The sequence below is a fragment of the Stenella coeruleoalba genome, assembly GCF_951394435.1.
Source record: "Stenella coeruleoalba genome assembly, chromosome: 3".
NCBI lineage: Eukaryota > Metazoa > Chordata > Mammalia > Artiodactyla > Delphinidae > Stenella > Stenella coeruleoalba.
In genome coordinates this window covers 59,634,389-59,648,753 of record NC_137148.1, presented here as the reverse complement: position 1 = coordinate 59,648,753, position 14,365 = coordinate 59,634,389, and the positions used below count along the sequence as shown (strand labels likewise).

At 42.1% G+C, this 14,365-nt stretch overlaps 1 protein-coding gene across 3 annotated transcripts in view; it reads right to left on the bottom strand.

Moving 5' to 3' along the window:
* SV2C (synaptic vesicle glycoprotein 2C) overlaps nt 1-14,365 on the bottom strand; it is a 481,273-nt gene that overhangs the window by 173,109 nt on the left and 293,799 nt on the right. For all 3 annotated transcript variants that reach the window (XM_079916961.1, XM_079916963.1, XM_079916962.1), the window contains one exon: nt 8,534-9,214. In XM_079916961.1, coding sequence (XP_079773087.1) covers nt 8,534-9,113 — 580 coding nt within the window. In that variant the 5' untranslated portion in view covers nt 9,114-9,214. The remainder of the gene's footprint in view (nt 1-8,533; nt 9,215-14,365) is intronic.

Below are 14,365 nucleotides of genomic sequence, written 5' to 3'. Positions count from 1 at the left end.
CCTGGCAGCACTGGGCAGGGGTGATACACACCTGGAAAGATGCTAAGTACACAGGGAGGAAGTCACTGCACTTTGCTGGCAGTCTAGTGGTAAACCACTGTCAGTGGGACTTAAAAAAGGGGATCTCAGAAACGTGAAGTTTTTTCCCCCCACAAATACAGACATCTAGATATAAAGCAGCTAGAAATCCCAGCAAACTTGTTCTTGTTTTGTTAATAGCTAAAGGAATAAGGGACCATATGGAGGGATGGAGAAAGAAATTAGGTTTGAGTTCAAGTCACATCCATCCAGCCCAGCCTTCAAGGAAACTACCCTTTCTATAAGTGGTAAATGAAAACTAAAGAGAGAGAGAGAGAGAGAGAGAGAGAATTCTGTATGTTCTAAGGAATTCCACACCATCCAAATAAAAACTATAAAAAGAGGTTAAAAGACATGCTTAAAGGCTTACCAGAGATCTTTTTTTTTCTGTTTTATTTACTATCGTATCTCTAGAGTTTAAAACAGTGCTTGTCACATAGTAGGTGATGTAAAAGACCCAAGGAAATAAGACCCAGGAATATAATGGCAATAAATTATTGAGTCTTCTTTAATTTTAATTCTTTTTTTCAAAAAATTTTTGTTGAATGAACACTACAGTTGTCCATGGGAGATAAAGGAATGCCAAAGAGTCTGCCTTGAAATGATTGATAGCAAAATATTGAGTAAAGTGAAAATCACTGCTCCATTCCTAGCCAGAAATATATCATAAACTCACAAAAATCTGTATTTATTCTAGAATTATTTAGAAATATTTAAAAAACTTTCAAGAGCTTCCAAACATGAAAAAAAAAGGTCAAGTAAAATTCCATACATACAAATATACTCTTCTTAATGCTTTAAATGTTCTTGGTCTAGCTCTGCTTTTGCCCAATATGCCCATCAAATCTAGCCATTATTGTAGATGTTTTAAAGGAAAACTAGTATGTACGGCAGATGGGATATTTCTCTGGGAAACCCAGGTGATGACCCAAGTAGGCCTCCCAGGGTGATGGCTACTTCCTCCCAATCCTGGTCTGGACCTTGGTTCTACGTGTTCAGAAACCGGACATGGCAGCACACCAAGGAGAGATCTGTCTCTCAGAAGCAGACTCCCAATAGTCAACCTCACCATAGACTGATGGAAAAAGCCCAGTTAGTAAAAACAAAAAACCACAGAATTGCCAAGAAGACTGGCATCCTTTGGGAAGCACATTCCTGATGGGCAAATTCTAGAGAGCTAAACTTGAAGTCTTCATGTTACTTTGGAGCATAGAGTTAGAACCAGAGGTCTTAGCTACAGGATTCATACCTTCACGAACTCTAGGCCAACACTGCCTAATGCAGCCTTCACTACGATAGGAATACATGTAGCCCTCAAACCAGACAGGTTAAATCCTTTGGTCAGGAGACCCCAACCCCAAGCAGCATTTAGAAGGGCATTGCCAACATCTGTATCTATGACTTTCCCTTTTGTGTTCCTCCATTACTGTTGAATTCCCATTCAAAACAACACATTTTAATTTAGATATGTCTATACCTTCAATGGGGTCTTAAAGTGTTAATGATCTCAAAGACTGTCATTCATTCATTCAACAAGTATTTGTTGAGATCCTACCATGTACCAGGCACTGATCTGGGCAGGGAGAATACAATAGTGAATAACACACAAAACCCCCTGGTCCCAAGGGGCTTACATTCCTTCTCTTTAACTTCTGCTACTCTGCCTCTTTAAGATGACTTTGCACTACGGGCTGATTGTATAGGTTAATTCTCCAAGGCAGTCAAATCTCTCACTTGTGATTGCTGCCATTATGTGCTTCCTATAAATACAAAAAGCAGGTGGTATCTTCTATTAGGGTTTTAGAAAAGGGAGAAAGATGTGTACGTTCATCAGGTGATTACACCACTGGAGTCCAGAAACAAAAAGTGAATTTCTAGGTCATTGCTTGAGATACCAGAGTGACACAGTCTTGCCAATCACTGAGAGCCTTGTATTCTTCCAGGAGCAAACTCGATCAAGAGGATTTTAAATAAAAATATTAGAGAACTGGAAAAGAGCGTGGGATTAGGAGTTGTTCTATATGCGTGTGTTCTATAGTCTGTCTCAGCTAATACCTAGCCACGGGCTAGGCAAGTCACCCGAACTCCCTAGGTCTCCTACCCTCATCTTTAAGACGACAGGGTTTGCCTCCATCACTAAGGCACCAACACCTGGAATATACCATGATCTCCCCTGATAACAGGAACCAAGCCTTATTCATCTCAGTTTCCTTACAGGGCCTTGGGCCATGCCGCATACATAATGACCACTCCATAAATACTGCTTTATCAAACACTGAACCTACTGTAATACCAGTGTGGCAGCTGAAGTCACTGATATTCCAGAAGATACCTTTAAACATTGTGTTGTTGCTGTTTGGCTATGGAATCCTTTATTCACATAAACTGCAGAAGTAGGAGATGAATCTGAGTCTGCTCTGGTGATGCAGGTCCCATCACCACCCCCTCCCCTACTCCATCTACCTCCAAAGAGGGCTACACAGAACCAAAGTGTCTAAATGAACATATACATCAAATTTAAAAGTGTCCCCATGCAGGTGAATTTATTTCTGGCTATCAGATATTTGGGGGCCAAAAGATTCTCCAACACCTTGCTAAACTGACAGGTACCTTCATTTGGCCATTTTCCACCTTCTGTTTAGCTGTGTTCTCCATGGTTCGCCTCCCTCTTCAGACTCCCTCGTCTATCCTCTGGTCCTGACTACTCTCCTACCCATCAGAGCAACACCCTCCAAATGGACCTCATCAGTATCCCCACGTGCTCTGTCTTCTCTGTCTTCAATCTCAGTTGCCCATACCAATGCCCGCCCAGCCTCTCAAGCCCAACCCCTTGGATGTCATCCTCAATTCTCTACTTACCATCTTTCTCATTCACCAAATCTTGCCATGTCTCTTCTAGAAACATTTCCCTATTCTTACCCTGTTAACTGATTTAGTTCAAGAGTCTACTATTTTTTGCCTGCACTTTCTTGTTAGCCTCCTAACTGACTTTCACGCCTCTAACAGTTATTATAGCAACTATCATTTATTAGGGTTTTCTACATATTAGGTACTTTGCTAAAAGCTATACACACATTCTCTCATTTGATCCTCCCAATCTAATTGAGTATGCTTATTCCCGGTGTACAGATGTGAGGCACAGAGAAATGTCCATTACTTGCAAATCATCACACGTAAAGTAAGTAGCAGAGACTTAGATTTCATGTCCATTTGACTTTATAAGACTCTTTCCCATCTAATTCACTTCCCACACTGCTGCCAGAGGTGGTTCTCTAAACTACAGGTCTGATGATGCCATCTTGCATACTACAGAATAAAACCCAAACCCCTTGTCTTGGTATTAAGGTCTTTCACAATTTGCCCCACAACTTGACCTTGTCTGCCCCAACAAGATCTGCCTGTCATGGCGAACTCCCCACAATCCCCCACAAAGTTCAGATCCTTTGACAACTTTAACATCTTCCTGGAATGCCATTCTCCCTCTTTTCTGCCTGGCAAACTCTTATTTATCCCTCAAAACGCTATTTAAACATCACTTCCTAGATTAATTTTTTACCACTTCCCAAAGGAATTCCTCTGTGATTCTAGAGCACTGTGCTCAATAACTCTGTCATGGAAAAAACATAATGTACTTACATTGATCTCTTCACAAGGTACTTACACCACTGGAAAAAAAAGTTCCTGGATGACACAGATCACAATATACTCATCAGAATATCTCCTGATGTACCTTGTCAGGTATCTGGCTCACAGTTGGTGCTCAACTAATACTTATCGAATGAAATGGCCTCGCTATTTCCATTTTGCTTAACTCCTTTCACTTTTTTTTTTTTTTTTGCGGTATGCGGGCTTCTCACTGTTGTGGGCTCTCCCGCTGCAGAGCACAGGCTCCGGATGCGCAGGCTCAGCGGCCGTGTCTCACGGGCCCAGCCACTCCGCGGCATGCGGGATCTTCCCGGACCGGGGCACGAACCCGTGTCCCCTCCATCGGCAGGCGGACTCTCAACCACTGCGTCACCAGGGAAGCCCTCCTTTCACTTTTTAATCCTACAGTAATCTGGCTTTGTCCCAACTACACTACCAAAACTCATCCTGAAAATCACCGGGCCATGTGGGAATTAGGCATTATAGTTGATAAATGATAGAAGAAACACTTAGATGATGTTTAGTTATCATTGAGTTCAGGCTTAGTTCCCACTATGCTTTGGTTAAGGATATATTATTTTCCATCTATTTTGTACTAGTCAACACTTGGCCACGATCATGTTTTAATTCCTGAAAATGACTAAGCTTTGTGATCCCCATCCAGAAAGCAGGCAGACCAATAGTGATCAGGCTCCCTGCTTCACTAGGTGGGTCTCAGGAGGAAACAGCCCCCTCTGAAGGAAGAGCACAAGGAAAGAGCAGCCAGCGAGGTGCTTGCTGGGCTCTGATGGGCGAGAGCTGCCTTGGGGCTGATACCGCCACACATCTTTCCTGCCTGGGGCTTTCCTTAGAACCCACCCTGCCCCGCTCAACGACTCTTAGAGGAACTAAGATGTGGTCAGAGAGGGCTCACTCGCACTGCATCAGCTGTGAGGCACAGCACTGGGAAGGGAGAATGCTTGATGCCTGTGCGACCCTGTGACAGGGGCTGGGAATCTGGAGGATGTACTGTTACTTCACTCGATACACAGACACTTCCCTTAAAAAGACTTCCTAGCCCGGCACACCGTGCCTGTTTGAAGAACCATTAGTAGCAGCCAAAACCTTCTTAACATGCCAGGCCTGAGGAGCCCGTTTCAATCTTTACTACAACACTGGGCAGCACCTAAGACTCGCACACCCCTTCCTTCTTCCAGCAACTTGCGGACCTCCTCTCTCTGCTGGATGCTTCTTTACAGCCTCCTTGAGGACATTTTCCTCACCACCAGTCCCACGAGCAGTATCTGGCAGGAAGTCGCCCTCTCCCTGGTTAAGGTCGTGGGCAGTTTCATCTGAAATGAGATGGCCCTCAAAATGCTCGGCACCTTAGCCCAAATGGGCAGTGGCCCACTGGGCGCTCTTCTTCGGTTGCTCGCCCCCCCAAATCTCAAAGTGATGAGTCTAAAACTAAACCTTTCTTCTTTCTCCCTCATGCTGAAACCTATACTCTGCATTACCTAACGTGATGGATTGCCTTCCTTTCAGAAACTGCCCTCTTCCTCCCCCTTCCAAACTAACCAATGACCAGATCCTTGCTGACTCCACCCCTGGACCAGCCCTCCAATTCACACCTTCCTTCCACTGCCTTAGTCAGGTCTGTACCCCTTACGTGGGCTCCCAGCCTGAAGTCTCTTTATTTACACTTCCCTTCTGGTTATTGATACTTGCTTCCTTGTCCTGGCGGTGTGCAGACATCTGTCGTTTCTCCGTGCTGAACTATGACTTCCTTGGATACACAAACCCTCTTTTGTTTTTGTTTTTTGTCCTGTTATCCCCTGTGGTAACATTGTGATTTGCACATAATAAATTCTCAATAAACAGACTTCGGCAATAGAAAATGGATCATCTTAAAGGGATGGTACTTCTGCCCCCAAAGGACAGCTCATTAGATAATTAATTAAATATTTGCTCTAACCTCTTCCCAGCCCGATTAACAATGTTACATATGCACACAGGCCATATGCACAGACACACGCACACAAGGTATGCCCTTGACTACCTGGAAGTCAATCTTCTAGCAAACACAAAGAGAGGAGCTATCTCCCCCAAAATTAAAACATAAATTGGTTAGCATTTTTCATTCCTAGTTTTCCTTGAGGGAAATGACACAGTGCTTAGTGGCAAATGAGAAATTATTTTGCAAATTTATCTCCTCCCAAGGCTACCAAACATGGGTCATGCATCTTCCTCTCTTGCATTTTGATCCCACTGCTATGACTTAGTGTGGTAATTATATTACAAAGCTATTATCCGATGAAATGAAAACGGCAAAACAATTTACATGCTTGTCTAAAAAAGACTCCATTAGAATGTAATTATAAGTGAAATTACAACGGCAAATTAATTGAAATGCGAGTCTGGAAGGCACAGTTAGGAGACCATTAAAATGCTTCTGTGGAGGACTCCCAACATGGAGTGAAACCACACATTCCTGGGTTTTTAATTCACTAAAGCAGGCAACATTTACGAAGAGATGAAAATATCTGCGCTCCTATTGTTCCCCAGCATTATCTACACTTGTGCATGCCACCTGGGAGTGTGCAGCACCATCAGGGTTTATGGGTTTATGGGAAAGACTGACAGGAGCCCCGCATGTGATACTGCACTTCCATTCAGCACAGAGAAGATAAAGGGCAAGCTCAGCTTAGATTTTTCTGAAATGCTTCCAATACAAAAGCTAGGATCATAACATGAAAAGTTTGCTACTCTAAATTTAAGCCTGCAAGTATTGAATATTTGTGTAGATGTATTTCTAACTATCTGTCTTCTTAAAACATTCTGCTGATATATTCCATTAGCAAAATCATGATAAATATTTTGACTCCGAGGCTTACAGTGGGTAGACTTGCTCACCAAGGAAAAAACAATAAACAAAATACAGTGCTACGTATGAAACAGATATGCTGAAATGATCAGTCTGACAAATAACTAAGGACCCTCCTCTGAACCATGATTTGCATTTTGATAGTTGAACACACAAATGAATCTAACAGCAAAAGCCATGCAATCAATATACGTCCCCACTCCCTCCCCTTCACCCCTCCTGGCTTCTACGGATCCATCTCTTCCAGGTACGAAATTAAAGAAACAAATGCCTGAGTCAGACAGAGAAAGACAAGTATCACATGATATCACTTATATGCAGAATCTAAAAAATTAATACAGATGAACTTATTTACAAAACAGAAACTCACAGACAGACTCACAGACTCACAGACATAGCAAACAAACTTACTGTCACCAAAGGAGAAAGGGGGGGAAGGGATGAATTAGGAGTTTGGGATGAAAATATACACACTACTGTATATAAAATAGATATACAACAAGGACCTAATGTATAGCACAGGGAACTATACTCAATATTTTGTAATAACCTATAATGGAAAGGAATCTAAAAAAGATATATAGGTATAACAATCATTTCACTGTATACCTGCAACTAACACATTGTAAATCAACTATATTTCAATAAAAAATTTTTTAAAATAAAATTTTATAATGAATATTTAAAAATAAAAAAAGAAACAAATGCTAGGAGTGGATCATATAAGAGAAACAAGATATAAATCCTGTCTCATGCATGATTCTCTCTCTTATGTTGTCATAGAGCAGGTAAGTAGGTGACATTTAATTTTTTTTACACAGAAAAATTCTCAGCATCAATAATTGTAACATTACTTAATAGAGTTACTAAACTACAAAAAGATTTGTATGCTTTGGTTTTTCAAACTTTAGTTTTAAAAAGTCCCTTGGAAACAGAGACACCAAGTATTCTTTCTTTCTTTCACAGACTCTGAAACACATAAAGGTTTAATATGCACATAAACATGTTCTCTGAGGTGAGCTGAGCAAAAGGGGTTTGAAAGGCCTCATGACTTAATGTACCAAGTGTTTGACGTGGACCTTAAGCTTTGGGGATAGTCTGCTGTGCGCATGTTTCTTGGCCTTCTTATTTTCACTCCCATAGGCAAGTGGGAATGTTAACTACAGCTGTGTAACAATATGAACCTTGAGTGCATGGTAACTTTAAAACAAAAATCAAACCTGCTCTCTAGATATTTTATAGAGAGATCATATTATTTTAACACATATAATTTAAATATTAATATGATTTGAAATCGATTTTTAAGTCCTATGAGGAAAGGAAGTTTTTCCAGTGTAGGCAAAAAGGTACAAACTTGGAAAAGGAAAAAGTCATCTAGAGACAATTCTATAAGTAAAGGTAACTGAAAAAAGCCAACAAGCAAACATACACATAGATTATAGAAAAAATAAAAATTGTTAGAGTCCCGAAATTATTTAAACCATAATGTTATAGATAAATTTGAAATTTGATATCACATTAGTCAGAGTTTTATAGAATTAACCTCTGTATTTAAAAAAGTGTCAGATAAGTTTCATATAATGGCTTTGGAAGTTAATAAAGGAGAAACTAACTAACTATTACACATTTGTAATAGTGTAAGTTAAAATGTATTGCTCTAACTTACTTCAAAATGCATAAAAATAAAAGTGGGATTGATGGATAGATAGACAGATAGATGGATGGCTAGGTGATAAAGAAAATACAGTAAATCTTAACTAGAGAATCTGGGTGGTGGATATATATGGGCATCACTGTACCATTCTTTTGATTCCTTTGCATGTTTAAAATTTTTCAAGTGTTGGAAAAAATGCAGGGCTCCATACGAAAAGTATTTATTCTATTTGTTAACTGTCCTCAACAAATAAAGCAGTTTCAGAATGTGTCTCTCTGACATGATGCACTCACCTAGCCATCCGGATCCCGAATCTGGTATGCACAGGTCTGTCTCAGCGCTGGGCAAAACAAAGCCCACGACAAACACCTCCACGCCATCTGCCATCAGGGCCATGCCCAGGACAAAGAAAAGGGCCCACTGGAAGCGGCCGTGACCACACTCTTGGATTATCAGCTCATACTGCTGGGCTAGTTCTTCCTCGTCAGCTCTCCTCTCTGATTCCAGCTCCTGGCGGTCCTTGTACTCATTGCCCTTGGGCTGCCCCACTGCCACAATGCTGTCTTTCCCTTGGTTCATGTTGGGGATGCCCTGATACTCCCCTTCGTAGATTTCATCATCTTCATCGTGACCCTCAGTTGCTTCACTGGAGCCTTCATCTTCATTGGCCTCCCCATTATAGGTTTCTCCCGGTGGGTAATAGTCATCATCCTCTTCCTCGTCTTGGAACCGACTGTAGGACCTCTGGGTGTATTCATCCTGGGCCCGGTCCACTGCTTGATTCACCTTCTTTACAGTCTGTTTCTTCACCTCTCTGGCAATGTCCTTGGCACCCTTCATCAGTGAAGTCCTATCCTTATAGGAGTCTTCCATCTTACCTCAACTGATGGCCAATGAGAAGATGGGAATTTTTCACAGACTCTGGTCAGTGGTTCAGTCCTGACAGCATCATCCACTTTGGGTTCAAAATGGAACTGCAAGAGAAGAAAAACCACAGAAGATATTTTTAATTTTTTTCCATGTCTTTTTCACCATCTAATTCTTGGTCTCTTTTCACTGGTCCCATAGACTAAGACACAGAATTCACTTTTCCTTTCTTTTGAGCACTCAGTTTGCTGGTTCTCTGCTCAAGTGAGATCAGAACTTGGAGTATTTAGGGTTTTTACTATTATTATTATTGTTTTTAAGGAACTCTGTCTCCTGGGTAAGTTTGCATAGAATGCACAAGCATTCCCCTGAAAATACAACGGAATATCTTAACACTTTTATAAGTACATCCAACTTATTTCGAAAGTGCTAGAAAGACAGACCCTGACGGAGACAAGTAATATTGCTCACAGATACATACATACGCTGCAAAGGCAAACCCAGAATAATAAAAGAATCCTGTCTGACCTCATTCCCTCACAATGAAAAAACAAACAAAACAATAAGCAAGCATCCCTATACACAACGCTATCAAATCATATATGGGTACACCTCATTTTACTGTGCTTTGCTTTATTGCGCTTTGCAGATACTGTATTTCCTTTTTTTTTTTTCTTTTCGCACTACACGGGCCTCTCACTGTTGTGGCCTCTCCCGTTGCGGAGCACAGGCTCCGGACGCGCAGGCTCAGCGGCCATGGCTCACGGGCCCAGCCGCTCCGCGGCATGTGGGATCCTCCCGGACCGGGGCACGAACCCTTGTTCCCTGCATCGGCAGGCGGACTCTCAACCACTGCGCCACCAGGGAAGCCCAGATACTGTATTTTCAGCACGTTGAAGGTTTGTGGCAGCCGAGGGTCAAGCAAATCTATTAGCGCCATTTTTGCAACAATATTTGCTCACTTTGTCTCTCTGTCACATTTTGGAAATTCTTGTAATATTTCAAACTTTTTCCTTATTTGTCATGTGATCTGTGATCAGTGATCTTTGATGTTACTACTATGACTTGCTGAAGGCTCAAGTGGTGTTTAGCGTTTTTTAGCAATAAAGCATTTTCTAATTAAGGTATTGTCTATTATTTTTTAGATATAATGCTATTGTACACTTAACCAACTACAGTATAGTATAAACGTAACTTTTACAGCACTGGGAAAGCAAACAAATTTGTGTGACTTGCTTTATTGCAATATTCACTTTACCATGGCCGTCTGGAACCAAACCAGCAATATCTCTGAGTTATGCCTATAAATATTTATAAAATGCATTTCCTTTCTACCTTCATTGTATCTCCTTCCAGTAAATGATAACAGAGACTCACATGGCACCCAAAACTGACAATGAGTATTTTCCCCTAGTATGGCAGTCATATCTGTAGGAAATTGGAAGCGTTCATCAAATGATTTGACAGAGATTTTTGATAATCACTGAATTAGAACATGTGACTTGTCCAGTGGGGATGTGCCCTTTCAGAAGCCACCCCCAGGCCAGCAGGGACAGGGAAGCCACTCCCTTCCCAACGCACCCTGTAAGAACCCCAGGCTTTGTCCCTACCTTCTTCATCTCTAGACACCCACCCCCCTAACACACACACACTGCCTGCCACCTTATCTGACTGCAGTTAGCTGCTGCCTTGGATACCAGAGTCAGAGCCTCCCAGGACCCATCACTTGGTCCTTTCTCATGGACAGCCCCTTAGGTCCTGGCTCAATCAGGCTGACTTCTTTCACTTGTCCACTGAACTGTCTGCTCTGGTGGCCCAAGTCAGCCCATATCAGGCCCACCTTGCACAGAAATGATATGAAGGTGAAAAAAATCATTCTCCCCCGTCATTAATTCCCCAAGCCTTGTGCTGTAGCAGTATTCCAAATACTGATTCATAGAATGGCCATTTCTACTCTCTTCTTTTGCATCCAGTGTAAAATACTTGGTAAGCGGCTATTACAAACGTACATTTAAACTGCTCTTCCAGACATGACAGACACACCCAGCAATAGAGACAAAAAGATGTTTGTTTGTAAATGGATTGGGCATCGTTACCACTGGACACCTGCAAATGGCCAGTAGGCAAAACGGAAGCATGGCTCTGCCCAGGCCTGTGTTTTAGAAAAAGACAAAATGAAATGAAAATAAACATATGATTACAAGGCTTTTTTGCCAAATGTCTTCACGGTGTTCCTGTTTGTTCTCCCTTTTCTTTCTGTTTTGGAGAGCTGAGAGGCAGGGGAAGGGAGAGACGGGAGGATCCATATGGAGAGTAAGATGGGAAGGCAGTGAGAAACGAGGTTGAGGATGGAGCACTCAGAAAGGTAAGGGGGAGGCAGGAAAAGAGAGAAGAAGGGAGGATGACGATAGAGGATGTTGGCGATGGAGAGATGTCTCCTACTTAAAAAATGAAAAGCAAAATTAAAAGATTTCACACAACAAATAGAGCCAACTGGTCTACCATTCATAAATGGACGGTTAAATCAGACACGGCACATCAGCTGCTTCCTGGGCACCACGGCAGCAAAAACACCATTAAGTGAAAACACTGGTGAGTGTGAAAGCAGAGCCTGACCCCTGTGACATGCCATCTACAAACAGCATGCTGGTTAGTAATGGGAAGCTTCCTCAATTGTTTTTTCTAATAAACAGTAAAGAAATTGACTGTATTTGACTTTCCTGCTTTCGTTCCCAGGCACAAATCTTCTCATCCCAGGCTTTAAGGGGCTCTCACCCACCAAAATTTCCTAGTATGGGAGCCACGTCGATGACAGAAAACAGGCATGGTGTCCTGAAACTCATGATTGTGACTAGAAAACGGATACTAACTCCCTAAGGAATCTAATCACATGAGTAATGAAAAGACATTTAAAAAAATCTTACAATTAAACATTTTGGTTTTGAAAAAGAGAAAAAAACCACTTCTTGTAAAACCATTTTTGACTCTGAGGTTAAAACAAAGCTGGTGTGTCTGTAAGTTCTCTTTGGGACTCTGGGTTCCCCAGCCAAAAATCGAGGCTCCAGTTGATTTCTGGATCGTTGATGGAAGAGATTAGGTCTTACAGTTTGTAGTCTCACTAAAGTAAAGCAGATTTTTCAGTGCTTTTGCATTAAAACGGGCAATGAGGAATTCTTATTCAAAACTTCGGTTTAAATCCAGATGTTTGTAGATGTCGCCATTGGAGGAAGACTCGGGGAAGGGCAGGATCGGAGGACTTAACATTTTATTTGGGGGCCATTGCAGATTCACATGAAGTCCTAAGAAATAACACCGAGAGACCAAGGACTCCATGTGAATCTGCAATGGCCCCAAAATAAAATGTTAAACCGGAAAGTAAGTTTCTACCACCTATACCTGGAAAATATGCAAGATGTTTGGCCAGTGGGCAGAGTACACAGGGGGAGAGTTATCTACGACTATTACTCTTTCTGGTAAATGGAAAAATGCAAAAAGCTGGGCTCCTTCCAAAGGTCACCAGGAAGATGGCGGCCTGGGATCTGTGCTGGAAGGCCAGGCCTGCCTTGAAGCAGCAGTTCTCAGGTGTGGCCTGCACACCAGGGGTGGCCTAAGGGACGTCCATGAGCAGCTGCTTATCACATCATCAATGTCTGCAAACAACATACCTCCATTTCAGGGTGAATCACCCAGTTACACCACATACATGTGCCAGGCACCGTTTTAATGAAAAACGGTTGATTTAGTGTTTACTCTATGCCAAGAACTGTGATAAGAATTTTACAGTAAGTGCCCTACATAGGAACCTTCACGTTGCGAACTGTCAAAAGATGCGAACGTGTGTTTGCACGTCCAATCACGTAAGTTATTCCGTGTGTCTGGCATACATTGTCACGTGAGTGCATCCTCTACAAGTGGCTGTGCTTTTGTGTACTTTACTATACAGTACTGTATAGAGTACAGTACTATAGTATCTTTATATCAAGCCCAGGATGTTCAGAGGCAAGGGTGAAAGCAGCAGAGATGTAGCTGGTACTGCTAAGAAGCGCCAAGCGATAACAATGGAAACAAAAGTGAAAATAATTGAGTGGAGCGAGGTGAAAAGATGCTAGATGTCGCTCGTTCTTATAACATGAACTGTTCAACCACTGGCATTATTCTAAAGAACAAGGACAAGATCATGAAAACGTGAAGTCTGCTGTGTCAATGATGTTGACAATAATATTGAAGAAGCGTGGAAAAGTGATGGAGATGGAGAAACTTCTCAGCATCAGCATCAAGTCCTGCTCAGCTTCATGCTGATTCAAGAGAAAGCTAAAAGCCTTTATGAAGACTTGAAGAAGAAACACAGTGAAGAATCAGAAGGTGTGTCTTTTAATGCCATCCACGGCTGGTTTTATGCGTTCAAGGCTAGAGCCAACCTTCACAATGTAAAAGTTAAGTGGCGAGGCAGAGAGTGCAGATACGGTAGCAGCCCATGAATTTCCTGAAACGCTTCGAGTAATTATTGATGAAGATACGGATTTACCTGAGCAGGTTTTTAATGTGGATGAGACAGGGCTGTACTAGAAGAGGACGCCAGACCAAAGTTACATCAGTAAGGAGGAAAAGGTGATGTCAGGCTATACAGCAGCAAAGGATAGGCTAACTGTTGTTTGGTGGCAATGCTTCCGGCGATATGAAGCTGACGCTCTCTTAGTTTATCATTCAGAGAACCCAACAGCCCTTAAAAACATAGCCAAGAGAGCCAAACACTCTTCCTTGTGTTTGTGTGGAAGAGTAACCCCAAAGCCTGGGTTACACAGGCCATTTTCCAGAACTGGTTTTTCCACCACTTTATCCTGGAGGTAGAGAAATATTGCTTGGAGAAGGACATCCCATTCAATATTCTTTTGCTGCTCGACAATACTCTGGGCCACCCCCCATTTATGGACGACTTTCATCCCAAGGTCAAAGTAGTGCATCTGCCATCAAATACTACGTCGCCCATCCAACCTATGGACCAGGGAGTCATAGCGGCTTTTAAGAAATATTATTTACGTCATGCTTTTCATCAGGAAGTAAAGGAGAGTGATGAATCAGGAACAACCTTGAGACAATTTTGGAAGGACTATAACATTTACAAGGCCATAAAAAACACTGACTTTGCCTGACGTGAGGTTACAGCCATCACCGTGGGGTTTGGAAGAACCTCTGCCCACAGTTTGTTCACGATTTCCGTGGATTTGAGAAGGTGGATGAGGAGTCCAAAGGGGTCTTCA